The sequence below is a fragment of the Danio aesculapii genome, chromosome 4, assembly GCF_903798145.1.
Source record: "Danio aesculapii chromosome 4, fDanAes4.1, whole genome shotgun sequence".
Classification (NCBI taxonomy): domain Eukaryota; kingdom Metazoa; phylum Chordata; class Actinopteri; order Cypriniformes; family Danionidae; genus Danio; species Danio aesculapii.
In genome coordinates, this window is record NC_079438.1 from 9,253,648 (window position 1) to 9,280,921 (window position 27,274).

The following is a 27,274-nucleotide window of genomic DNA, read 5'->3' on the forward strand; positions in this document are numbered from 1 at the left end:
TCAAAATTACCCCTGAATGGATGAAAATGACCCAACAGCTCATAAGGGTAAAGGTGCACATTCCAGCCTTTATGCAGATGCTGTACAGTATGTCTCATGTCTGTGAGGAAAATATTCAGCTGTTTGTTCAGCTGTTACCCCAGAACTTTTTTTCTGATGCATTTACCAGTCAGGCGCAGAATGAACACGTATTCCCTGTCTGCTTTACAAATTTTATAAAAATATTTTGTTGTAATTTTGAATATATATGAATAAAAATAGGCCATTTACAGCTTTCAAATCTGTGTCTGATCAATAAGACCAAAATGACTTTTATAATCAATTATGTAAGAAACTCTGAAAACTGGACTGACACAGTTTCAATTTACTATAACGCCTATGTTAAGTGGCTTTGACACAATTTACATTGTAAAAGCACTAGATAAATAAAGATGAATTGAATTGAATCTGCTTTAATGTGTACACGTTAATGGACCGAACAAAATATGATCTGATTTATTTTACATAGTGTGTGTAGCCAATGTTTCCAGTGTCTTTTCACTTTTCAGCTTTTGATGAGAGTTTTAAGACTTAATGAAAACTATTGTTTATTTATTTATTTCAGACCTAATTGAAGAGAATGAGGGGAGAAAAGAGGAGGAACATCATGTCAAAGTTGAGGACAAAACTCATTTACAGACTGATGGTATTTTGAAAAAGAGAGACAAGAATTGTTTCACCTGCACTCAGTGTGGAAAGAGTTTGGCAAACAAAAGCAAACTTAAGATTCACATGAGGATCCACACTGGAGAGAAACCATTCACATGCACTCAGTGTGGGAAGAGTTTCAGCCAATCATCATCCCTTAATCTACACATGAGGAACCACACTGGAGAGAAACCATTCACATGCACTCAGTGTGGGAAGAGTTTCATCCGCTCATCATCCCTTAATCACCACATGAGTATCCACACTGGAGGGAAACCATTCACATGCACTCAGTGTGGGAAGAGTTTCAGGATATCATCATCCCTTAATCTACACATGAGTATCCACACTGGAGAGAAACTATTCACATGCACTCAGTGTGGGAAGAGTTTCATCCGCTCATCATCCCTTAATCTCCACATGAGTATCCACACTGGAGAGAAACCATTTACATGCACTCAGTGTGGGAAGAGTTTTAACAGCTCATCAAACCTTAATCAGCACATGAGGATCCACACTGGAGAGAAACTATTCTCATGCACACAGTGTGGGAGGAGTTTCATCCACTCATCACACCTTAATCAACACATGATGATCCACACTGGAGAGAAACCATTCACATGCAACCAGTGTGGGAAGAGTTTCAGCTTATCATCAACGCTTTATAGACACATGAAGATCCACACCAGAGAAAAACCATTCACATGCACTCAGTGTGGGAAGAGTTTCAGCCAATCATCACACCTTAATAAACACACAAAGATCCACATGAGAGAGTATATGTGCTTGGAATGTGAGAAGACTTTTAATACAGCTGCAGAATTGAAACGGCACAAGAGGATTCACACTGGAGAAAAACCAGTGTTCACAGTGCAGTAAGAGGTTTACTCACTTAAGAACCCTGAAAACACATGAGAGGATTCACACTGGAGAGAAACCGTAGACATGATCAGTGTGTACAGAGTTTCACTCATTTGGGGCAGCTTAAGAAACACATAGGATGGTTTCCGGTATGGCGTCGACACATGTAGCAGCATAGAAAGAGCGCTCCCATACACACTGGTTTTAATCTTCCTTTTTACATCATATATGATAACCTAAACCATATTTAAATAACATAGAGGGGGACAAAAACAACCATTGAGACCTGAAAAAAACGAGAAATCAACAGATAAAAATTAGAGACGGACGGGATAGCTGATGGCCTGTCAGCTAGCATTGCAGCAATACATACGGACATCAAAGCTTTCTAGATAGATATTAAATGTGATTTAACCGCCTTCCAATATTCTCTCGCAAAACATGTGAAAATGGAACTTAGTAACTTTAAAAAAGAAGTCTATTAAAAACTGGATGGCCTTATCACGGATCTAAATGCTACGGCAGGTCAACAAAGTGGAGAAGCGAGTTGGAGAATTGGAGGAGAACATTGCTGAGATGAAAAATGCTCGATCAAACCATCCAAATTCAAGAAAATTTACAAGAGAAACTGTTAGATCTAGAATAATGTAGAAATTATATTCGGATTTTTGGAATCCCGGAAGGAAGCGAATGGAATAATATCCAAGACTTGGTGGAAGGATTATCAAAATGGAGCTGTCACTCGACAAATTGGACCTTAAAAGCCAAAGGTGTTACCGGGCACTCGGACCAAAACCACCCACTGACACCACCCTAGATCAGTGGTGGTATTCTTCCTGGAATACAAAACAAAGAAACTGGTCCTCCGCATGGAGAAAGAAAGTAATACACTAGAACGAAAAAAGGATTTTTTTTTGACCAAGACTACCCACCTGAGATCCAACAGAAAAGACGGGCTTTTGCTCCGATAAGAAAAGTTCTGAAAGAAAAGGGGATTAAGTTCCAAACACCACCGCCAGCGAAACGTAGAATCTTTCTGGAAAACGGCCCGGTCGTGTACAATTCAATGACGGAGGCATCAAGAGATCTGAAAGAAAAAGGACAGATAAACAGCGAAGAAGAAACTATTGTAGGGATCTCTGGGAAAGTGAAACAAAGACCTTGGCAAAAGGAGTGACATGGAAGAAAAGTAAGGAAAAACATCAAGTGAAGATCTGGGAAAAACTATGTGAATTTCAAAGGGACAACACTGGCTCCATTTGAAAGAAGGGTAAAACCTGACAGTTCCTAACAAAGAACTCTGAGAGACTGGTAAAACTTCTTGACTTAATTCACCAATGATGGACATTTAAATCATTTGAAGGAAGAATAGTATTTAACCGAACTGACCAACAACACAAGATGAATGATTAGAGCACACCAAGACTCGAGTCATTGAGTAACATACTGGTAGGAAGACATGAAGGAATTCTAATTTATACAACTAAAATCCCGTGCTATAATTAGAAAGTAGAAATATTTAACTTGAAAACCTAGCCAGAAATACAAGAATATAATAATGCCAGAAAATGGGCTCTGAATATATTCGTTAACATTTTTTGTGCAATAGGCACAGCAAGGAAGGGGCCATTTAGAGAAGGAAAGCTTTCCCCTCTCATTAAGAAGTTATTTCAAGACTTCAAGGTTTGGAGACCTTTTTCGTTATGTTACGTTTTTATGTGGTTCAAGATATTCATGTTTGTGTTTTTTACATTCCGGTCACCGTGATCTTCGCAATAACATCTGATTATAGTATACGCAAAAACAGGAATATAGAGTAATTACTTTGAATATTAATGGGTTACTAAATCCGATTAAAAGAAGCAAACTAGTGGCTAAAATGAAAAGAGAAAAGCAACAGATAATCTTCTGGCAAGAGGAAAATGGGATTCTGGAAAAATGGGATTTAAGGTTTTCTTTTCCTCATATAATAATGGTCGTAAATGAGGAGTAATGACATTAATCTAAAATAAAACCAACTTTCAATTAATTTCTAAGATTAATGAAAGAGAAGAACGATATATCCTAATAAAAGGAACTATCGACCAAATCGAAGGTACTTTAATATATATAAACCACCTGAAAAAGACAAAGCATTTCTCAAAAAAAATATTTACCATTATAGCCAAGGAGGCCTCGGGTACGTTGATCTGTGGGGGAGACTGGAATGTACAACTTCATTCTAAATTGGACTCATCTTCTAATAAGTAAATTAGTAAAGAAACTAGACAAATAAGATTTATGATGAAAGAATTATGCTTAATAGATGTATGGAGAGACGACATATACCCAAAAAAAAGAATATACTTCCACCCACATGTCTTATTCTAGAATTGATTATTTTTTTATGTTTGGGTCAGTTTAACATAAAATAAAAGACTGTAAAATAGGAACAAGAGACATCTCAGATCATGCAGGGGTATATTTAACAGTGTACCTGACCTTGACAATAAACCAAAAAAGACATTTTGGCGATTTAACCCTAATCATTTGAATGATTTAACATGTGTAGAATATGTTAAAAAAGAACTATTAGAATATTTAAACATAATGATAATGGAGCGGTGCCAAACAGCATTTCCTATTGTTTACATCTTTGCTACAATACTGTTAAGGCTAGACACTGTACATGTCATGATACATTTTAACAAATAAAAACTCACAGGCTACAGCTTCTGCTTGTTGGAGCTACTCCTTCTTTGAGGAGATTTTACTGAATCAACTGGGAGAGATTCTGGAAGCTGTGTTTTGTCAAATCATGCTTGCTATGTATTTTATAATTCTCTGGAACATAATTAAAATTGAACTGTAAGCACTTCTGTCTTTGTGTCGTGTCATTTGGAAGCTCAAATACAGAAACAGAAGAAGCTTTGTGGAAATAGCAGCGTTTAAACGGCATTTCAGCTTTCTCTGCTGTAACATTACAGTGCCTCTGGCTACGCCCCTTAGCTGCGCAGTGTGTGCGCGCGGTGAAGGTATGTTTGTGATCTCACTGGCCCGGAAGTATTTTTTTGTAGTCCCCAAAATTTGTTTATTGTAGGTTTTGCTAAGCTAACTCTGTAAAAACCAAGGTCTCCCTTTGTGTTGAACTTTGAGCATTTTACAGTCAGAGATGCTGTTTATGTTCACACAGCTACATTACACATCAACTAAAGTTTAAAATATGATATCGTAGTGGACCACCCCTTTAATCCATGAATAACATTACGTTTGGAATCTTAACATGATTAAAATCACAAGCATATCTGGCCAATTCATTCACAAAGTCTTTGCCATAGAGCCCATTCATAAGAGAGAGGGCAGGACCATCTTAAGTTTTTTAGAGCTAATTGGATGGTGACGCTTCTCCTATCAGCTATTGGCTCAAAGGAGTGTCAATCAAAAATGCAAGAGACCGGCGGCCATTTTGTTAACCAAAATCTTTAGTGTTATGACTGGAGACGCTGCTCCACTGAACATACTGCAGTGATTTGGATAATAGCAGTGCATTTCATGGATGTTTTTTCAAAAGAAAAAAATATTTAGTGTTTGTTGGAGTGTAGTTATTTTTGCGGAGCTTCCCTTTGAAGCGTGCTATATATGTTACCACGGGTGCACCTCTAGGAGAGCGGTGAGAGTTTGAATTCATTGCAATGGCTTGGATCATCAGCATCTTGAGAGTTCATGGACAGTGATTGAGTTGTAGAATTGGGTTGAAGACACAGCGAATGTGTTGTGTGTGGCAGTTTGAAGTGGAAGTTTTTGATGTTGTTGAAATTTTTGTTAGAGTTACAGTTGGAGATGTAGTTATTGCAGTAGCTGCACAGTGCATTCTTCAAATCAAAGATAACTGTAGTAAGTGTTCAATCATAATCATGTGATCCTCTTGAAAGGATCGAGTTTATAAGTAAACCTTCACAAAGAGAGATATCACTTATTCCTCAGAAATATGGTCTGAACTGTCTCAGATTTTGTTTGGTCAAGATCATATGATAAACCGTCATTGGCTTTAAGTCATGTGGATCAGCAATCGAAATGGAGTAAGGGATTTGATTAATAAACAAGAGATAAAAGATGCTCAGGTAATGGATAAAAAGCAACTGATTGTGAAACTGAGCATCCATCAATATGAAACACAGGCAAAACTAACAAAGAGAGACATATTACAGAGTTATGTACTCAAGACAGTGAGACAGAAGAGTCTGGAGGGTGGTGGGTCTTTCTAGTGAGCATCTGGTCAGTGGTGCCGGGGTTACGGTTTGGCCCCGGTTTAATGGTTGTTTAATGATTTGGTTCCAGAAGCCATGAAAAGGCTCACACAGCTGGCACTGCCCCGAAAAAGTGCGTGTTCGATCGGGTTCTACAATCCCCTTTGAAAAGGGAAAAGCCGCGCAAAAGCTCCCACGGCTGGCGCAGTAAAGCTGCCCAAATGGTGCGTGTGTTCGATGGGGTTCTACGATACCCTTTAAAAAGGAAAAAGCCGTGCAAAAGCTCCCATGGCTGGCGCAGTAAAGCTGCCCAAAACAGTGCGTTGTTCCTTGGACACCCATGGTTCCTTTAAATGGGGGTTGGGGAAATCCCCCAAAAGTCGTAACAGCTTATACATGCGTTGGACCAAAGGGATTTTGAAGGTATCGGTTTACACCCCTGGTGCGGGGGGGTGTCTTCCCCTTAAAGAAGAGTCACCAGCATCATGACGCGGAAGTGGATGCCTCCGCTGCCTCCTTTTGAACCGTTCCACGCAGTGTGTGGGTCTTTCCCTCCAGCATTGGTCTAGGATGGTCATGGCTGAATGTACGCTCTGCTTCAACGTCTACAGCCGGCTCTTGCCGCACCAGTCAGCGGTTCACATAGAGACAAACTCGGACGAGAAGAGGCTTTTGCTCTCGCTTGCCACTGGCTGTGTGGACATGCGGAAGATGCTGTGCCCATTGCCCGGCTGTCGCAGAACACCATGGGAAGAGCAAAGTGTCGGAAAATGGCTCGGGAGTTGCCGATGGTTCCTGTGATGTCTTAGTTGCCGTCGTCGGAAGACGATGATCAGGAACCAGATGACCCGGAAGCCGGGCGTCTGTGTGCCGACCCCCGCTGCAGGCTCGCTATGGAGCGCATCCAGGCCCAGCTCTCAGACCTCAGCAACCAGGTGGAGGAGGAAGAGGAGGTCTCCAGCAGCGCCGGCACCATCCCCGGACCCGGCCCTCAAGTGAGGGGTGGCCAAAGGTCCTAAGCCCCCCGGACCTCTGGAAACTTACGACCCACAAAAGTACCCCTACCCGGACCACGTTCCCGCCCTGAGTTGAGTATGGTTATAGCACTTTCTGTTGGGCTGGTGGGGGTATATCATCAGGGCTGACTTTTGACTTACATCCCCTTTCTGCAGACTTGTTCTTGGAAGAGATCGACGGTTTTCAACTGGGAATTTCCTTTTTACCAACCAGCCAGCGTTAGTTCGAGCTTGGTACGCAAAGGGTTAGAGCTCTCATTTGCAGCATACGCAGGCATGTTGTGGGGTCCAAGAGGTGAGAACGAAGCAGGCGAAAGAAGGCAGACTGATCTCCAAGGCCAGCCTGGTACGCTGTCACCAGACCGCTGGAAGAAAAAGCAATGCCCTTCAGGGTGAGTGTTTGGTCCACCGGTGGAAACACTGACCTTTTTTTTTTTTTTTTTTTTTGAATACATTCAAAAAGGAATTCAAAAAGCTTACAGCACCTGGTATTCCCAGGCGGTCTCCCATCCAAGTACTAACCAGGCCCAACCCTGCTTTGCTTCCGAGTTCAGATGAGATCAGGCATTGCCAGGGTGGTATGGCCGTAAGGGAGAGCAGCAGTCAAGAGTTGGCTATTTAAAAATAGGCGCAGCACCAGGAGCCGAGCGCCGCTCAGCTTGCCTTGAAACAGCACCGACAGAAACAATGCCCTTGGCCCCTCAATAGTTTACCTCTTTTTTTTTTTAAAAAAATGTATTTATTAATTTTTCTGCCAAATGAAGGAATTCAAAAAGCTTACAGCACCTGGTATTCCCAGGCGGTCTCCCATCCAAGTACTAACCAGGCCCAACCCTGCTTTGCTTCCGAGTTCAGATGAGATCAGGCATTGCCAGGGTGGTATGGCCGTAAGCGAGAGCAGCAGTCAAGAGTTGGCTATTTAAAAATAGGCGCAGCACCAGGAGCCGAGCGCCGCTCAGCTTGCCTTGAAACAGCACCGACAGAAACAATGCCCTTGGCCCCTCAATAGTTTACCTCTTTTTAAAAAAAAAATGTATTTATTAATTTTTCTGCCAAATGAAGGAATTCAAAAAGCTTACAGCACCTGGTATTCCCAGGCGGTCTCCCATCCAAGTACTAACCAGGCCCAACCCTGCTTTGCTTCCGAGTTCAGATGAGATCAGGCATTGCCTTTTTTTTTTTTTTTTTTTTTTTTTTTTTTTATTTATTAAAAATAATTTCAGTTACAATTTTAAACGGTAAAGCATAATACAATACATATTAAAAAATCATTTGGAATCAAACATATTAAAACTGTGGTAAATTCCAGTTCATTTCTTTAAAAACTTGACATGCTTTGTTTGTCAAGATTTTGCGCAGTTCACCTAAATTGTCCTCGTTTTTATAATATATATACAGTTTTTCCATGTATCCTTCCGTTTTCCTCCTTAAAATTGGCCATACATCCATCACAATTTTCTCTTTTTTTGCCACAATTCTTCTTTCCCACATTGCATTCTTCATCAGCATGATACACAGGTTGACAATTTTCTTATTTTCATTATTCTTATTCCATCCCAACATCAATACTCTGCTCCATTCTGTTTCATTTTCATCCCAGTCTCCAAGTAGTCCTTTAATTAAAACTTTACAATCTTTTAAAAAACTTTCCAATTCTTGACAATATAAAAACATGTGTAAAAAACCCTCTTCCTCTTTTTGACTTACTTTACATATTGCACTTTGTTCCATCCCTATCTTGTTTAAAATGACATCTGAAAATATTGCTTTGTGTCTTATTAAAAATTCTAGACATTCGACTTTAGTTTCTACATACCTTCCTTTCATGTTTCCCCATATTTCATTTGCTTTTACATTGTATTTTTCCATCCAGTAATTGTTTGCTGTTGGTTCTTTAAAAACTTTCTCTCTAAAAAAACAATAAATATTCTTCACAGTACATTCTTTAAAATCGTGTATTTTTTCTCCTATTTTCACATACACTTCATTTGTTTCTTTTTCTTTTTCAAAATTGTCTATGCTTCGTATCCATTCTTTCGGAATTGCCTGTTTAATTATGTCAAGATTTTTCTCAATTTCCCTTCTGTTGTATTCCTCTTTCGCCTCCTCCATTGTGTCTATAACATATTGTTCAGTTAAAAAGCCTTCTTTAAATTCATATAAAATGTCCCTTACTTTTAAAATCCCAACTTCTATCCATTTCTTAAAAAATAAAACCTTCCCTTGACTTAAAATGTTGTTGTTCAAGAAAAGAGGTTGGTTTAAAATGTTTTCCCTTCCATGTGGATTATATTGCACTATAGTTAAAAAGTTCCCCCACGCACTTAAAATTTCTCTATAAAATTCAGGTAAGTTTTCTGTCATCCAATCTTTTGTTTTCATCCATAAAATCCCATCTCCCATGTTAAAATGACCACATTTGTTTAAAAAATATTTCATTGTTTTTTCCACTCTGCTTTGTTTTCTTTTTCTAGATACTTCTTTATTCTTTTCACTCTTAAACTATTTTTCCTTTGTTCTACATCTATTAAACCCAACCCACCCTTGTCTGTTTCCCCTACAACTGTATTAAAAGCAATCCTTGGTGGCTTACCTCCCCATAAAAAATCAGTAAAACATTTTTTCAACCTCTTTTCTATCCACATTGGCATTTCTAAAACATATAAAACATGCCACAACTTAGACTCCATTAAAACATTTATAATCAAAACTTTTCCTTTTAATGTCAGTGTTCTTAGTTTCCAGTAATTTAACCTCCTTTCTATATCTGTTAAAAAACCCTCCCACATCTTATCTCTAGCTGTTCTGGCATCTTTCCCCATTAAAACCCCTAAAATCTTTATTTCTTCTACTTCTTTAAAATTGGTGCAATCTGCTAAATCTGTCTCCTTTCCAAACTTCATATAAACCGTTTTGTCTTCATTTACTTTACTTCCCGATCCTTTACAAAACTGTTGTACTATTTTCATTGCTTCTTTCACACTCTCTTTTCCTTTTACTATTAATGTAGTGTCATCTGCATATTGAAACATTTTATTTACTTTATTTTCTTCAATTTCCATTCCTTTTATTTTTTCTTCTTCACTGATAGCTAGGCCCAGGGATTCTGCCACAAGTGAATATAAGAGTGCTGACAGAGGACATCCTTGCCTTATCGATCTTGTTATTTTAAAACATTCTGTTAAAAAGCCATTACATTTAATTTTTGTTAAAATACCCTTATATAAAATCCTGATCCATTTTCTAAAAACTTCTCCAAAACCAAACTTTTTAAGTACTTCAAATAAAAACTGGTGTTCAACTCTGTCAAAAGCTTTTTCCAAATCCAAACTTATGATATATCCTTCCTCTTTTTTGTCCTTCATATATTCTATGATGTCTTTTATGCTCATTGTTATATCTGCTATGTCTCTTCCTTTTATCGCGTAGGCCTGTGTTGTTTGAATTATTTTTGGCATCACTTCTTTTAATCGATTTGCTAAAATTTTAGTTAAAATCTTCAAATCTGTGTTTAACATTGTGATTGGTCTGTAATTTTTTAACAATGTCTTTTCTCCTTTTTTGTGTATTAATTTCATTAATCCCATTCCCATTCTTTCATTTAATTCTTCTTTTTGCAGTATTTCTTTAAAAATTTCAGTTAAAATTGGTATTAAAATTTCTTTAAAACATACGTAAAATTCACTATTTAACCCGTCTATTCCTGGACTTTTCCTTTTGTTCAAGCTTTCTATTGCTTTTCTTATTTCTTCTTCTCTTATTTCTTGGTCACATTCTCTTTTATCCTCTTCATCTATTTTTGTTTTTATCTGTTTTAATAATTTTTCCATTTGGAATTCATCAACTCCTTGTGTTTTAAATAACTCCTCATAGTATGTTTTGATTTCTTTTAAAATGTCTTCATTTCCTTCTATGCTTTCTCCTTTTGCTCCTTGTATTATCTTTATTGTTTCTGCTTTTCCTTTTTGTCTTTCTAAATCAAAGAAGAATTTTGTGCACTTTTCTCCCTCTACTACATATTTTGCTTTGCTTCTTAGTCTAGCTCCTTCATATTTCTTTTCCTCAATTTCTTTCAGTTTTTCCTCCATTTCTTTTATTTTTTGTACGTCTTTTTCATTTTTTTCTAGTTCTTTTTCTAAGATTTCTTTTATTGTTTTTTCTTGGTGTCTTTTATTCTTTTGTATTATTCTACAAAATTGTATTGTAGTTTTTTAAATCAGATATTTGACATTTTCCCACCAGAGTCTTTTGTCTTCATTATATATTTGGTTTCCTTTTTCCTTTTCTATTATTCCTTTTATTTTTTTAACATAGTCTTCATTTTTTAAAATGTCACTATTTAATGTCCACACCCCTGGGCCTCTTTGTATTTCTTCTGTATTAAAATTAAACAATAAAAATTTATGGTCACTTAAAACAGTTTCATCGTACTTTATTTTTTCTATATAAATTTCTATATTTCTTGTGCATAACACATAGTCTATTCTCGATTGAGTTACAAAATTCCCTACTATTTGTCTTCTAGAAAACTCCTTTTTCTTCCCGTTTCTCTCTCTCCAAATGTCTATCATTCCTTTTTCCTCCATTAGTGATTTTAGTTCTTTTCTTCCTGTGTCTGATTTAAAAACCATACCTTCTGTTATGTCCTGTCTGCTAAAAACAGTGTTAAAATCCCCACATACTATTATTTGTTTATAGTCGTTTAAAAACCTTCTCAATATGTTAAAAAAGCTTTTCTTTTCACTCTCTTCATTGGGTGCATGCACGTTAACTAAAATGATATCTTTCCCTTCATATTTTATTTCTAAAATCATACATTTTCCTTGTTTGTCTTTATATATTACTTTACTCATTTGTAGTGCATTCTTTCTTATTAAAATAGCTACTCCTCTCCCAGCTTTCCCATCTCCATTACTATAATAAAAGTCCCCATCCCACTCTTTTTTATATACGTCCATCACCTAATTTTTCCAATTTGTTTCTTGTAAAATAATTATTTCTTCTCTTTTACACTTTTCTTTTACATTTTGGAATTTTCTGATGTCTAAAAGCCCTCTTGCATTAAAAGACACAATTCCTAAAACCATAAATAAGATAAAAACATTCATAAAAACCATCATCTCAGTCCATCTCTTCCAAGCCCTTTAGCAACTCATACTTATTTGCGCATTCAATTTCTTCATCTTTGAGCAGTTTTTTCCTTGCAGTCTCTAAATTAGGTTTTATCTTTATCGATCTTCTTCTTTTTGATGATTTCACCTGTGTCTCTTTGTTTCCCTCCTTTTGTAACTGTTCCTCTAACTCGTCTTGCTCCTCATTACTTTGGTCTTTTGTCTCCACTGTGTCCAATGCCTTTTGAAAACTGTCTGTCATGTCCATTTGTGTCCAAAATGTGTCTTCCTGTTGTCCTTGTGGTAAGTCTTTATTATTCGAATTGCTCATTTCTGCTGCTTCCAAAACATTCCTTAAACTGTCAGTCATATCCATTTGTGTCCATGTTGTCCCTTCCTGTTCAGTGACTCTGTCCTTTCCATTAGCCTCATTCTCTTGTAGTTTTTCACTTTTAGATTCTGTTCTTCTGTCTTGTGTTGTTGTTTTGTCCTCTGACTGTATATTGTCTCCTTCATACATCTGTCTGTCTACCCGCTGCTCTACCTCCTCCTCCTCTTCCCCCATCCAACATTCACATTTATTTAAAACCTTATTACAATCCGGGCACTTCACCGCATCGCAATCCCTAGCGAAATGCCCCCTTTCCTCGCACTTAAAACACTTAAAATCTGGACAGTCTTTTACCACATGATCTGGGCTCATGCACAGCCTGCAAGTTTTCACCTGATGGCTGTGCATCACCCTAAAGTATTGTGGTCCTTCTGCTGTCTCTATTCTTGTGCTGTACGGGAGGGACGCCACTTCTTTGGGGAATCTGGTTTTAACAAACCTCGTCCCATCTTCAATATCTGTGCCCGGATAAAACCTTCTTTTAATTTTTGAAATGGGACAAACTCCCCAATGATCCAATTTCTCTAAAATATCTATATCACCAACATAGACAGGCAGATGCATGAAGAAGACAACATAATCTCGATTTTGTAGCCTCTTTACTGTACAGTTTATCCCTTTAATAGTCAATCCGTCTGTTAACACATCAGCATCTTCCTCTCTTTCAAGTGTTACTTCATACTCCTTGTTTTGTTTTGGTCTTACAGCCAAAATCTTTCCATCCCCAATCCTCTCCGTCACTGCTTTAATTAAATCCATTGCTCTCACCTCAGTTGTTTGTCCCATATCCACTGTTACAGTTGCTTCTTTTAGATAAATCCTTTTCCTTGCTTCCTTCTCCGATCGGTTTGTTTCTCGTTGTCGTCTGTCCAGTCCATTGTCATTTGCCTTCTCAAATCCGTCCGCCATTGCCAGGTCTGTCACCGTAGATCCGTCCATTGCAAAAAAAAAGGAATAAAAAACACTCCTCCCGAACAGCTCACGCTGCTGGGAGGATAAACTAAACAAACTCAAAAAAACTTTAACAAAAATGTATTTTAGTCAAAAATAAAACTAAACAGAAGAAAATGTGGTGAGCCTCTCTCACCAACTGCAGCCAAACACTTCCTGGAATGTACCACTATCACACATGCACAGGGGGGTATGGCCGTAAGCGAGAGCAGTCGTCAAGAGTTGGCTATTTAAAAACAGGTGCAGTACCAGGAGCCGAGATCAACTCAGCTTGCCTGGACACAGCAGCCACAGAAACAATGCCCTTGTCACCTCAATTGTTCCCCTGTATTTTTTTTTATTTTTTTTATTTATTCATTTTTTTTTTTGGCAAATGAAGGAAATCAAAAAGCTTACAGCACCTGGTATTCCCAGGCGGTCTCCCATCCAAGTACTAACCAGGCCCAACCCTGCTTAGCTTCCGAGTTCAGATGAGATCAGGCATTGCCAGGGTGGTATGGCCGTAAGCAAGAGCAGTCGTCAAGAGTTGGCTATTTAAAAACAGGTGCAGTACCAGGAGCCGAGAGCAACTCAGCTTGCCTGGACACAGCAGCCACAGAAACAATGCCCTTGTCACCTCAATTGTTTCCCTGTATTTTTTTTTTTTTTCAATTAATGTATTCATTTTTTTTTTTTGGCAAATGAAGGAATTCAAAAAGCTTACAGCACCTGGTATTCCCAGGCGGTCTCCCATCCAAGTACTAACCAGGCCCAACCCTGCTTAGCTTCCGAGTTCAGATGAGATCAGGCATTGCCAGGGTGGTATGGCCGTAAGCGAGAGCAGTCGTCAAGAGTTGGCTATTTAAAAACAGGTGCAGTACCAGGAGCCGAGAGCAACTCAGCTTGCCTGGACACAGCAGCCACAGAAACAATGCCCTTGTCACCTCAATTGTTTCCCTGTATTTTTTTTTTTTTCAATTAATGTATTCATTTTTTTTTTTTGGCAAATGAAGGAATTCAAAAAGCTTACAGCACCTGGTATTCCCAGGCGGTCCCCCATCCAAGTACTAACCAGGCCCAACCCTGCTTAGCTTCCGAGTTCAGATGAGATCAGGCATTGCCAGGGTGGTATGGCCGTAAGCGAGAGCAGTCGTCAAGAGTTGGCTATTTAAAAACAGGTGCAGTACCAGGAGCCGAGAGCAACTCAGCTTGCCTGGACACAGCAGCCACAGAAACAATGCCCTTGTCACCTCAATTGTTTCCCTGTATTTTTTTTTTTTCAATTAATGTATTCATTTTTTTTTTTTTGGCAAATGAAGGAATTCAAAAAGCTTACAGCACCTGGTATTCCCAGGCGGTCTCCCATCCAAGTACTAACCAGGCCCAACCCTGCTTAGCTTCCGAGTTCAGATGAGATTTTTTTTTTTTTTTTTTTTTTTTTTTTATATCAAAAATTAAAAACAATTACATTCAGGTAATAATACATGTACATTATATAAAGCCATTTGAACATAAATATTTCCACATAAAAAGTCTTTTTCAAATACATCAATCTTGTCATTCGTGTTACAATAATAGAAAAGAGCATTAAGCAGTACAGACATTTTTCTTTTAAACAATTTACACACAGATATTTTGCCATTATTCTGTTTAACAGCATTCCTTCTATTCCATATCACAATTCTTGCAACTGTTAAAATGAAATTAATGAACCTTGTATTTTTACCTTCTGTTTTACAACCAAATAAAAATAATGTTTCCCATTCCTCATCAACAACCTGTTTTTCAATCCCCATTTCATTTATCATTTCTTTAATTTTTCCAATAAAACATTTTAACTCTTTGCATTTGAAAAACAAATGTAGTATACCTTCATCTTCTTCATTACAAACTTTACATCTTGCATCATTTGCCAAACCTATTTTACACAATCTCATTTCACTTAATAAACAGTTTTGCCTTAAAATGTAATCAAAATTCTCTAAAATTGGACTTTTCCACCAAGCTCTCAGATTTTGCCATATTTCCTTTGTTTCTATATTGGGATATAATCTTTTCCAGTACTCTTCTCTTTTCGGTATAACAAACACATCTTTACATAAACATGAATAAAACATTTTCAGTATACCACCTTTGAAAGCATATTGATTTTCTTTAAAGTTAATCACCATTCCTTCATCGCTGTGCATATCCAGATTATTTTCTATCATTTCTTTCCATTCTTTTGGTATATTGTTTTTCAAGTTATTCAATTGATTTTCGATAACTCCTTTAGTTTCGTTTTCATAGTTTTCTATTATTGCATCTTTTATTACTTGCACCTGTACATAACCAGGTATCACTTCATATAAGATATCTTTAATTTGCTTTATTCCTGCATAATACCATTTCTTATAAAAAATAGTGTAATTCCCTTTTTTAATGTAATCATTTAAAAACAGCGGTTGCTTTAAAATCTCTTCTTTACTAAAAGTACAATCAATATGCTTTCTAAAATCTCCCCATGCCTTGATAACTTCTTTATAGAATTCTGGAATCCCATTCATCATAGTCTCTTTGGGCTTCATCCATAATATATATTCTTGCATTTCCCCACATTTATTTAAAAAATATGTCATCGCATCTTTCCATACGTGTTTTTCTTCTTTCCAGTATTTATTTACAGTTTTTATTCGTATGCTTTTCATTCTGATGAGTGGATCGATTAAACCTAACCCCCCTTCTTCTACTTTACCAATTATGGTATCATAAGCTATCTTGGAAGGTTTCCCGTCCCATATAAAATCTAATACAATAGCTTTTATCTTCTTATATACACTCATTGGCAAACTCACTGTACCTAAAACATACCACATTTTTGATAAAAATAAGGAATTTAAAACTGAAACTTTCCCCTTTAAAAACAAACCTCTTCATTTCCAGAAATGTAATCTTTTTTCCATTCCTTTTAAAACTTCCTCCCACACTAAATCCCTTGTTTCATTTTCATTTTCACCAACCCTTATACCTAAAATCTTCATATTGGTTTTCTCCTCTTTAAATTGGATTTTTTCTGGTAAAACCTTTGTTTTTCCTATTCTCATGTATTTCGTTTTTTCCTTATTAATTTTTGCTCCTGTTCCTTTACAATATCTGTTTAAAATTTCCTCTGCTTTCTCAATACTTTTAATATCTTTTACTATTAAAGTGGTATCATCAGCATATTGAAATATTTTTTGTTCTAACTCTGTTCCATTTACACATAATCCTCGTATTTGCTTTTCATTATCAATTGCTAACCCCAATGTTTCAGATACAAGTGTGTATAGTAGTGCTGACATTGGACACCCTTGTCTTATCGATCTTGTTACTTTAAAATCTTTAGTTAAAAAACCATTTACTTTTATACAGCTTGTTATATCTGCATATAAACATTTTATCCATTGTAAATATCTTTTTCCAAAACCAAATCTCTCCATTACATTCATCATATATTTGTGTTCCACTCTATCAAAAGCTTTTTCCAAATCTACACTAATTATATATCCTGTTTCTTTTTCCTCTCTCATATACCAGATTATGTCTCTTATATTGTTTATGACATCCGTTATGTCTCTTTTTAGAACCGCATATGCTTGATTTGTTTGGATTATGTTTGGTACAACTACTTTCAATCTGTTAGCTAAGACTTTCGCTAAAATTTTATAGTCTGTGTTCAACATACTTAAGGGTCGATAATTTTTTAAGTCTTCCTTGTCTCCATTTCTTTTATAAATCATTTTAACCATTCCTTTTTTCATACTATTAGTTAACTCCCCTTTTTCATAAATATCACTGTATATTATATTTAAAATAGGACTTAAAACATTTTTAAAAACTTTATAAAACTCAACTGGTAGTCCATCTATTCCTCGACTTTTCCCATTTCTCAACTGATCAATAGCTGTTTCTATTTCTAAATCTGTTATCTCACTCTCGCACATTTCCTCGTCCTCTTTATTTAATTTTACTGTTATTTTTTCTAATAAGAAATTTTCATCATTTAAAACTACTCCATTTTCTGTAAATAATTCCTTATAAAATCGTCTAGTTTCCTTTAAAATTCCATCTTTGTCCTCTACAGTTTTCCCATCTTGTGTTTTTATACATTTGATTATAGCTGCTCTCTGTCTTGTTTTTTCTAATTCATAAAAGTATTTAGTACTTCTTTCTCCTTCTACAATGTCTTTAGCTCTGCTTCTAATAATTACTCCTTTACACTTTTCTTCTTTGATTTTCTTCAGCTTTTCCTGTAATTCTATTATTTTGTCAACATTTATCCCATTTACTTTACTCATTTCTTCATCCCATTCTTTTCTAATTTGATTTTCCTTGAATTTCTTTGCCTTTTGTCTTTTTTCTGATATATTTATTGAGTATTCTTTTATTCTATTTTTCAGATTATCCCACCATAAACTTGTTTCTGTTTCAAACATTTCATCATTCACACTATTGATTATTATTTTTTCTATTTCCATTTTATACATTTCTATTTTGAACAACTCAGTGTTGAGTATCCACACTCCTGGTCCTTTTTCAATCTCATTAAAATTCATCGTTATCCATATAAAATCGTGATCACTCTCACTATAGGTTTTGTAGAAAACTTTGTTAACATATTGTACTTCTTTCTTCTTACATAAAAACAAGTCAATTCTACTTTGCTTTAAAATCCTATTTACAATTTGTCTTCTTGAATATTCTCTTTTCACACCATTTTGCTCTCTCCATACATCTACCAAATCACATTTCCTCATTAAATTCTGTAGTTCATTCCTTCCTCTGTCTGTTCTAAAATCCATTGAGTCATCTTTATCTATTCTTTGCACGGCAATATTAAAATCTCCTAAAATAAATATGTTTTCATTCTTATCTATTAACTTATCTATTTCCTTATAAAAGTTATATTTCTCCTTTTCCTCATTTGGTGCATGTATGTTGCATACTCTAAAACTTTTCCCATTATACATAACTTTTACAATTATAATTCTTCCATTTGTGTCTTTATAGTCTAATTCTACTTTTTCAAAAATCCCTCTTTTTATCAAAATTGCTACCCCTCTTTTCTTTTCTATATCTCCATTACTAAATATTTCCCCATTCCACAATTTTCTCATTTCATTTTTAATCTCGTCTTCCCACTTTGTCTCTTGTAAACATAATATATCACACTTTTTTGTCAAACACGTTAATCTTTCAAACTTTTCACATTTTGACAATCCTCTTACATTCAGTGATACCACACATACATTACTCATTAGGAAAATTATTGGATAAACCAATAACCACCATTCATTCTGAGTCACTATCACTTAAACAAATGTTTCTTGCATCTCCTTTTTCAAATTTTTTCCTTTCCATTCTTTCTTTAATCTCTTCTCTTCTTATTTTCTGCCATTGTAGAACAAGTTCAATGTTTAAGCCACTTTTACATCTTGATTTTAAATCTTTTATCTTTTTACCTTTTTCTTTTTTTTCCAGTCCATAATTCCCCCTTTCAAAGTCCATTCCTCTTACCTCATTTAGTGCTCTTGTTTCATTGTCCTCAGTCCTTTTCTTCTCCTGTCTCTCTTCATTGTTCAGTTCTATAGCGCCTTCATCATATTGTTCGTCATCAAATTGTCGATTATTTGGTTCTCCTTCCTCCTCGTTTGCTCCTTCTCCCAGTTCCATTCCTTTATCCTCTTCCTCATATCTGTCCTCTTCTGTATTGTTTTCTTCTCCAGTTTTGTCCTCCTTCCTTTCTGTTGCCATATTATCAAGTGACACTTGTATTTCCATCCTTTCCATTTCCTCCTCTTTTTCACAGTTACATCTTGTCGATGCCCTCTCGCAGCCCTGGCACTGTGGAACTTCGCAGTCCCGCACATAATGCCCCTGCTGAAGACATCTTCTGCACGTGAAATTTGGGCAGTCTTTCTTCTCATGCTCTGTACTTGAGCAAAGTCTGCACATTTTCAGTTGATTATCATGAATCACTCTGAAATATTGTATGCCTTCTTCTGTCACAAAGCCAACATTGTATGGTAAAGATTTAACTTCTTTGGGAAATTTTACCTTTACAAAGCGTGTTCCGTCTGCCACCATTGTTCCCGGATGATATTTTCTTCTTATAGGAAGTATAGGAGTTACTCCCCAATTACTCAGTTTTTGTTGTATCTCCTCATCCTGTATGTAACTGGGCAAGTTCAGAAAAGATACCATTTTTTCTGTTGCACACAGCTTTTTCATCTCACATTCCTCTCCATTAATCATCAGTCCATTCATCAATATCTCGCATTCTTTTTCACTTTCCATTGTCAGCTCAAATTCATTGTTGTTTTTCCATCTCAGTCCAAATAATTTGCCAATCCCGACTTTGTCTTCCACTGCTTTGATTATGTTATTTATAGTTGAGTTTTCAATTTCTCTTACCATCATTGTTAGTGTGGCTTCCTTCTTGTAGTCTCTTTGATATCTTGCTTGCTTCTTTAGTTTGTTCAGCATTTGTTGTTTCTGACTTGAATCATTCCTTTGTCCTTCAATATTCTTTTCGCTTTCAATACTTGTATTTGATTGTAGTTCTCCTTTCTTTTCTTGACCACCTCCTTTTCCTTCTTTTTTCTTTGAGACAACTGTTGCCCATGTCTCCTTGCTGTTTTCTCCATTATCTTCATTTAGAGTCCTTTCAATCCTGTTTGTAGCATTTCCTTGTTCTCTGTTCCTTGTTCCGTTTGTGTCTTGTCCATTCTCTTTCTCCGTTGCGTCCATTTTGTTGTTTTCTAACCCCAAAACAGTGTTACTGTTTGGGGTTAGTGAAAAAAATCTTTAACTGAAAAAACAATTAAAGTAAACTTTGTAATACAAAAACTAAAAATAAAAAACAAAACTGCCAAAATGGAAGAGCCTCTCTCTTCCTTCTGCCACCTCACACTTCCTGCTGTGCAACAACTGTCACTCACACTAGAGGGCGTGCTCAGGGTGGTATGGCCGTAAGCGGTGAGATTCAAGCAAGCTTGGATGAATCTTATTTGAAGTGTGCAGCAAGTCTGAGAATTTGAAGCTAACTATTGTCCTCAGATCATCACGCCTAAGTTTTGAGAAAACAAGTCGGAATTGTTTCAAACAACTTAAATTTAACCCGACAAAGACAACCCAGACGGGACTTGAACCCACAATCCCCAGCTTCGAAGGCTGGTGCCCTATCCATTAGGCCACTGGGCTGTTTTATACTGCCTGTGAACTGTAATATGCCTCAAGGGAGTTGCTGACACACGGAACAAAAACAACATGAACAAAGAGTGGATCGGTCTCACAGAATTTTTTCTGGCACTGCAGACTGCTTCTACAGGGCTCGTTGGTCTAGGGGTATGATTCTCGCTTTGGGTGCGAGAGGTCCCGGGTTCAAATCCCGGACGAGCCCTACGCCTGTCATCGAAAAAGAGGCGGAGCTGTGCTATCCATGGTGTTTCTATGTTAATTGTAGCAGCTTTTGCTTTGACATTAGTTAATGAACATTTAGTGGACTTCTGATCTAAATCAGTCTAACATGTACAATTATACAGACTAAAAAAGGAGCAGCAATGATTCGGTTGTTAGATTTGTTTATGGATCTTGAACAACCCACCAGCTTTATATGTAAGCACCATTTTTGTCTTTGTACACAGTCTCTTCTCTGTAGGCACCATGCAGGATTCAAAATGGCCTTTCGCGTTAGGTATCTCGTTACCCTTTTAGTCATAACAGGTAATATGCATGGCAATGCAGGAAGGTAATAGCATGCAAACACATCTCAAGAAGGTTTTCACAGCTACCGTGTTTCATCCACCAAACATTGCTCCCAAATTGAAGTGAGACCTTCAAAGACAACCCAGATGGGACTTGAACCAACAATCCCAAGCCCCAGAGGCTGATGCCTTATCCATTAGGCCACTGGGCCATTTCGCCAATCATTTGTCATGGATTTTTTTGTATGCCTTCAACAAGATGCCAACGCATGGAAAACTGCACATTAGGATCTCGATGCCAGTTTGCATTCCGTCAAATAAGATGTGTGCAACTAATGGACAAACATTTTCTTTGTGCAATCATCCACATTCGGGTCTCATTGGTCCTGGGGTATGGTTCTCGCGTATGGTGTGACTGGTCTTGAGTTTCAAATTCCAGACAAGGCCACTCTCAATTACTTGCAATCACAACCTTTCTGCAGCTATTTTCTTGTTTGCATTTCATCATCATCCACCTAACATGAGACCATTAGTTGAAAGCCACGGGGTACTTGAAGTCAAGATCTCCATTACCAAAGCTCAGCAGAACCTTTTAGCTTTGTAACGTGACAATGAGATTCAAGCAAGATTGGATGAATCTTATTTGAAGTGTGCAGCAAGTCTGAGAATTCGAAGCTACCTATTGTCCTCAGATCATCACGCCTAAGTTTTGAGAAAACAAGTCGGAATTGTTTCAAACAACTTAAATTTAACCCAACAAAGACAACCCAGATGGGACTTGAACCCACAATCCCCAGCTTCGAAGGCTGATGCCTTATCCATTAGGCCACTGGGTCAACACTAACCTTTAACATATCTGATGTATGGCTCAGGAAGTTCTTGTAACTCAGAAAACAGTACTTTAGGATCCCTATGCCATATTGCATTCAGACGATCTGGTGTGTACACCTAATGACAAAACAGCTTCTCTGAGGAGTTTTCCATTGTCATGTCTGTTTGACCTAGGGGTATGAACCTAGCTTTTTAAAGGTAACACTGGATTGTCTTGCACAGTCAACTTAAAAGGAACTGCATCAAAGACAACCCAGTTGGTACTTTAAACCCACAATCCCCAGCTTCGAAGGCTGGTGCCCTATCCATTAGGCCACTGGGCTGTTTTTATTGCCTGTGAACTGTAATATGCCTCCAGGGAGTTGCTGACACACGTAACAAAAACAACATGAACAAAGAGTAGAGTGGATCGGTCTCACAGAATTTTTTGTGGTACTGCAGATTGCTTTTACAGGGCTCGTTGGTCTAGGGGTATGATTCTCGCTTAGGGTGCGAGAGGTCCCGGGTTCAAATCCCAGACGAGCCCTACGCCTGTCGTCGAAAAAGAGGAGAAACTGAGCTATCTATGGTGTTTCTATGTTAATTGTAGCAGCTTTTGCTTTGACATTAGTTAATGAACATTAAGTGGACTTCTGATCTAAATCAGTCTAACATGTACAATTATACAGACAAAAAAAGGAGCAGCAATGGTTCGGTTGTTAGATTTGTTTATGGATCTTGAACAACCCACCAGCTTTATATGTAAGCACCATTTTTGTCTTTGTACACAGTCTCTTCAAATTTAACCCAACAAAGACAACCCAGATGGGACTTGAACCCACAATCCCCAGCTTCGAAGGCTGATGCCTTATCCATTAGGCCACTGGGTCAACACTAGCCTTTGACATATCTGATGTATGGCTCAGGAAGTTCTTGTAACTCAGAAAACAGTACTTTAGGATCCCTATGCCATATTGCATTCAGACGATCTGGTGTGTACACCTAATGACAAAACAGCTTCTCTGAGGAGTTTTCCGTTGTCATGTCTGTTTGACCTAGGGGTATGAACCTAGCTTTTTAAAGGTAACACTGGATTGTCTTGCACAGTCAACTTAAAAGGAACTGCATCAAAGACAACCCAGTTGGTACTTTAAACCCACAATCCCCAGCTTCGAAGGCTGGTGCCCTATCCATTAGGCCACTGGGCTGTTTTTATTGCCTGTGAACTGTAATATGCCTCCAGGGAGTTGCTGACACACGTAACAAAAACAACATGAACAAAGAGTAGAGTGGATCGGTCTCACAGAATTTTTTGTGGTACTGCAGATTGCTTTTACAGGGCTCGTTGGTCTAGGGGTATGATTCTCGCTTAGGGTGCGAGAGGTCCCGGGTTCAAATCCCGGACGAGCCCTACGCCTGTCGTCGAAAAAGAGGTGGAACTGAGCTATCTATGGTGTTTCTATGTTAATTGTAGCAGCTTTTGCTTTGACATTAGTTAATGAACATTAAGTGGACTTCTGATCTAAATCAGTCTAACATGTACAATTATACAGACAAAAAAAGGAGCAGCAATGATTCGGTTGTTAGATTTGTTTATGGATCTTGAACAACCCACCAGCTTTATATGTAAGCACCATTTTTGTCTTTGTACACAGTCTCTTCTCTGTAGGCACTATGCAGGATTCAAAATGGCCTTTCACGTTAGGTATCTCGTTACCCTTTTAGTCATACCAGGTAATATGCATGGCAATGCAGGAAGGTAATGGCATGCAAACACATCTCAAGAAGGTTTTCACAGCTACCGTGGTTCTTCCACCAAACATTGCTCCCAAATTGAAGTGAGACCTTCAAAGACAACCCAGATGGGACTTGAACCAACAATCCCAAGCCCCGGAGGCTGATGCTTTATCCATTAGGCCACTGGGCATTTCGCCAATCATTTGTCATGGATTTTTTGTATGCCTTCAACAAGATGCCAACGCATAGAAAACTGCACTTTAGGATCTCGATGCCAGTTTGCATTCCGTCAAATAAGATGTGTGCAACTAATGGACAAACATTTTCTTTGTGCAATCATCCACATTCGGGTCTCATTGGTCATGGGGTATGGTTCTCGCGTATGGTGTGACTGGTCTTGAGTTTCAAATTCCAGACAAGGCCACTCTCATTAACTTGCAATCACAACCTTTCTGCAGCTATTTTCTTGTTTGCATTTCATCATCATCCACCTAACATGAGACCATTAGTTGAAAGCCACGGGGTACTTGAAGTCAAGATCTCCATTACCAAAGCTCAGCAGAACCTTTTAGCTTTGTAACGTGACAGTGAGATTCAAGCAAGATTGGATGAATCTAATTTAAAGTGTGCAGCAAGTCTGAGAATTCGAAGCTAACTATTGTCCTCAGATCATCACGCCTAAGTTTTGAGAAAACAAGTCGGAATTGTTTCAAACAACTTAAATTTAACCCAACAAAGACAACCCAGATGGGACTTGAACCCACAATCCCCAGCTTCGAAGGCTGATGCCTTATCCATTAGGCCACTGGGCCATTTTGCCAATCATTTGTCATGGATTTTTTTGTATGCCTTCAACAAGATGCCAACGCATGGAAAACTGCACTTTAGGATCTCGATGCCAGTTTGCATTCCGTCAAATAAGATGTGTGCAACTAATGGACAAACATTTTCTTTGTGCAATCATCCACATTCGGGTCTCATTGGTCATGGGGTATGGTTCTCGCGTATGGTGTGACTGGTCTTGAGTTTCAAATTCCAGACAAGGCCACTCTCATTAACTTGCAATCACAACCTTTCTGCAGCTATTTTCTTGTTTGCATTTCATCATCATCCACCTAACATGAGACCATTAGTTGAAAGCCACGGGGTACTTGAAGTCAAGATCTCCATTACCAAAGCTCAGCAGAACCTTTTAGCTTTGTAACGTGACAGTGAGATTCAAGCAAGATTGGATGAATCTAATTTGAAGTGTGCAGCAAGTCTGAGAATTCGAAGCTAACTATTGTCCTCAGATCATCACGCCTAAGTTTTGAGAAAACAAGTCGGAATTGTTTCAAACAACTTAAATTTAACCCAACAAAGACAACCCAGATGGGACTTGAACCCACAATCCCCAGCTTCGAAGGCTGATGCCTTATCCATTAGGCCACTGGGTCAACACTAGCCTTTGACATATCTGATGTATGGCTCAGGAAGTTCTTGTAACTCAGAAAACAGTACTTTAGGATCCCTATGCCATATTGCATTCAGACGATCTGGTGTGTACACCTAATGACAAAACAGCTTCTCTGAGGAGTTTTCCATTGTCATGTCTGTTTGACCTAGGGGTATGAATCTAGCTTTTTAAAGGTAACACTGGATTGTCTTGCACAGTCAACTTAAAAGGAACTGCATCAAAGACAACCCAGTTGGTACTTTAAACCCACAATCCCCAGCTTCGAAGGCTGGTGCCCTATCCATTAGGCCACTGGGCTGTTTTATACTGCCTGTGAACTGTAATATGCCTCAAGGGAGTTGCTGACACACGGAACAAAAACAACATGAACAAAGAGTAGAGTGGATCGGTCTCACAGAATTTTTTGTGGCACTGCAGACTGCTTCTACAGGGCTCGTTGGTCTAGGGGTATGATTCTCGCTTTGGGTGCGAGAGGTCCCGGGTTCAAATCCCGGACGAGCCCTACGCCTGTCATCGAAAAAGAGGCGGAGCTGTGCTATCCATGGTGTTTCTATGTTTATTGTAGCAGCTTTTGCTTTGACATTAGTTAATGAACATTTAGTGGACTTCTGATCTAAATCAGTCTAACATGTACAATTATACAGACAAAAAAAAGAGCAGCAATGATTCGGTTGTTAGATTTGTTTATGGATCTTGAACAACCCACCAGCTTTATATGTAAGCACCATTTTTGTCTTTGTACACAGTCTCTTCTCTGTAGGCACCATGCAGGATTCAAAATGGCCTTTCGCGTTAGGTATCTCGTTACCCTTTTAGTCATACCAGGTAATATGCATGGCAATGCAGGAAGGTAATGGCATGCAAACACATCTCAAGAAGGTTTTCACAGCTACCGTGTTTCATCCACGCCACTGGGCCTTTTCGCCAATCATTTGTCATAGATTTTTTGTATGCCTTCAACAAGATGTCAACGAAAAGGAGCCGGGTAACACTTTATTTTAATGGTCCCCCTTTAGATAGTCTGCTGACCATAAGTTACTTTTCAAGTTCTTATCTGTTTACTTTCATCTGGGTAGTATCTGTAGATTGTCTTTTAAATGTTCTTAGGCAATCAATACAATGTCTACAGCATGTAAACATTTATTAAACTTTCGGTAAGATAAGTGTCACCAATTTAGGTTCTAGATGTTCAACAGTGTATCAGTAGATATGCAACAAATCCTCAACAAGTTTTCAGAACATTGACCACCAAGATGTTTGTTGTTATTGTCTGCATGTAGTTGTTATCCTGTTTATGAATAGACTTTGAGTAAACATTCAGATGCCTATAAGTAGCAACGCAAGATATTTTAACATGAACTTTAATCAAATATAAAATTAGGGTTAGGTACAATCTAAGAGTGTTCAATTAACTTTTTGTTGCATTTAACCTAACTTTCAGTAGACAGTTATTTTACTTTAAAGGGCACATAGTTTACCTCTTTTTTATGATTTAATATTAATATTATGGTTCTTCTGAGTGTGCCAGTTTAGGTTCAGTTTAAAACACAATTCAGATTTTTTATTATAATGTGTTAAAAAGTGTCATGTTGGGGGCGTGTCCACAGTTAGCTGATTTATGGGTGTGTTGCTTTACATGTAAATTAGTTTCGGCTTCCCGCCAACGTAACAAGGGGCGGGGCCATGAGCTCACCCGCTCTATGTTTGCAACAGAGTCTGACAGGCAGACAGAGAAGGAGCAGGAGTGAGAGGTTCAGCAATCAGTCGTACATGTACGACTCGGACACAGACCAAGCAGAAAGTACAAAATCATACGTGTCTTTGTACAGTTTTACAGCCAACTGTGTGCTAGTTTCAAGTGCCGAGCTTGTACACCGAGACTTATAACCACGCACACTGAATTAACTTTGACTGAGGCACCGGATGCGCCGCTCGAAGCCACGACACGGCACACCAGACACTCTCTGTGGCGCGGCAGAAATATGAAGTGTCCCGAATCATCGCGCCACGCATTTTTTAATTCTAAACCTAGGTTTCTATCAGGGTACACACAACGGCAATTCAAGTCTGCAGTGGTCCGAGGCGCCCAGCCGTCGACTTGAGTGTACCCTGATAGAAACCTATGTTTAGAATTCTAAAACGCATGCTAGTTAAGATCACAGGGAGCTTCTGGGATCGCGAGAAATGCAAACGGCTGAAGTATAAGGTAGACTCAATGAGAAGTACACATGTTTGCAAACCTACCTAAAGATACAACCAATAATTCCGATTAGAGCGATAATGTGGAGAATATTGCTCTTGTGTTGAGCCCAATGAGCCTTGCAT

General features: G+C 37.9%; 1 protein-coding gene and 14 non-coding genes across 15 annotated transcripts; 5 read left to right on the forward strand and 10 right to left on the reverse strand.

Moving 5' to 3' along the window:
• Positions 1-741: 741 nt before the first annotated feature.
• Positions 742-1,734, forward strand: LOC130222218 (gastrula zinc finger protein XlCGF8.2DB-like; the record flags this gene model as incomplete). Its single annotated transcript, XM_056454852.1, has 1 exon — positions 742-1,734. A coding segment is annotated over one exon (825 nt), but the record flags the coding sequence as incomplete, so codon positions are not given.
• A 5,529-nt stretch (positions 1,735-7,263) lies between these two features.
• LOC130223916 (5S ribosomal RNA) lies at positions 7,264-7,382 on the reverse strand. Its single transcript, XR_008837025.1, has one exon. It is a non-coding gene; the product is annotated as a 5S ribosomal RNA (ribosomal RNA).
• Positions 7,383-7,564: 182 nt separating this feature from the next.
• LOC130223706 (5S ribosomal RNA) lies at positions 7,565-7,683 on the reverse strand. The gene has a single exon (XR_008836826.1). It is a non-coding gene; the product is annotated as a 5S ribosomal RNA (ribosomal RNA).
• Positions 7,684-13,632: 5,949 nt separating this feature from the next.
• On the reverse strand, positions 13,633-13,751 carry LOC130224080 (5S ribosomal RNA). The gene has a single exon (XR_008837159.1). It is a non-coding gene; the product is annotated as a 5S ribosomal RNA (ribosomal RNA).
• Positions 13,752-13,939: 188 nt separating this feature from the next.
• Positions 13,940-14,058, reverse strand: LOC130224081 (5S ribosomal RNA). Its single transcript, XR_008837160.1, has one exon. It is a non-coding gene; the product is annotated as a 5S ribosomal RNA (ribosomal RNA).
• Positions 14,059-14,245: 187 nt separating this feature from the next.
• LOC130223573 (5S ribosomal RNA) lies at positions 14,246-14,364 on the reverse strand. The gene has a single exon (XR_008836701.1). It is a non-coding gene; the product is annotated as a 5S ribosomal RNA (ribosomal RNA).
• Positions 14,365-20,370: 6,006 nt separating this feature from the next.
• On the reverse strand, positions 20,371-20,443 carry trnar-ucg (transfer RNA arginine (anticodon UCG)). The gene has a single exon. It is a non-coding gene; the product is annotated as a tRNA-Arg (tRNA).
• Positions 20,444-20,570: 127 nt separating this feature from the next.
• trnap-ugg (transfer RNA proline (anticodon UGG)) lies at positions 20,571-20,642 on the forward strand. The gene has a single exon. It is a non-coding gene; the product is annotated as a tRNA-Pro (tRNA).
• Positions 20,643-21,709: 1,067 nt separating this feature from the next.
• trnar-ucg (transfer RNA arginine (anticodon UCG)) lies at positions 21,710-21,782 on the reverse strand. The gene has a single exon. It is a non-coding gene; the product is annotated as a tRNA-Arg (tRNA).
• A 449-nt stretch (positions 21,783-22,231) lies between these two features.
• trnap-agg (transfer RNA proline (anticodon AGG)) lies at positions 22,232-22,303 on the forward strand. Its single transcript has one exon. It is a non-coding gene; the product is annotated as a tRNA-Pro (tRNA).
• Positions 22,304-22,573: 270 nt separating this feature from the next.
• Positions 22,574-22,646, reverse strand: trnar-ucg (transfer RNA arginine (anticodon UCG)). Its single transcript has one exon. It is a non-coding gene; the product is annotated as a tRNA-Arg (tRNA).
• Positions 22,647-23,095: 449 nt separating this feature from the next.
• Positions 23,096-23,167, forward strand: trnap-agg (transfer RNA proline (anticodon AGG)). Its single transcript has one exon. It is a non-coding gene; the product is annotated as a tRNA-Pro (tRNA).
• Positions 23,168-24,232: 1,065 nt separating this feature from the next.
• Positions 24,233-24,305, reverse strand: trnar-ucg (transfer RNA arginine (anticodon UCG)). Its single transcript has one exon. It is a non-coding gene; the product is annotated as a tRNA-Arg (tRNA).
• A 551-nt stretch (positions 24,306-24,856) lies between these two features.
• On the reverse strand, positions 24,857-24,929 carry trnar-ucg (transfer RNA arginine (anticodon UCG)). Its single transcript has one exon. It is a non-coding gene; the product is annotated as a tRNA-Arg (tRNA).
• A 450-nt stretch (positions 24,930-25,379) lies between these two features.
• On the forward strand, positions 25,380-25,451 carry trnap-ugg (transfer RNA proline (anticodon UGG)). Its single transcript has one exon. It is a non-coding gene; the product is annotated as a tRNA-Pro (tRNA).
• Positions 25,452-27,274: the final 1,823 nt, after the last annotated feature.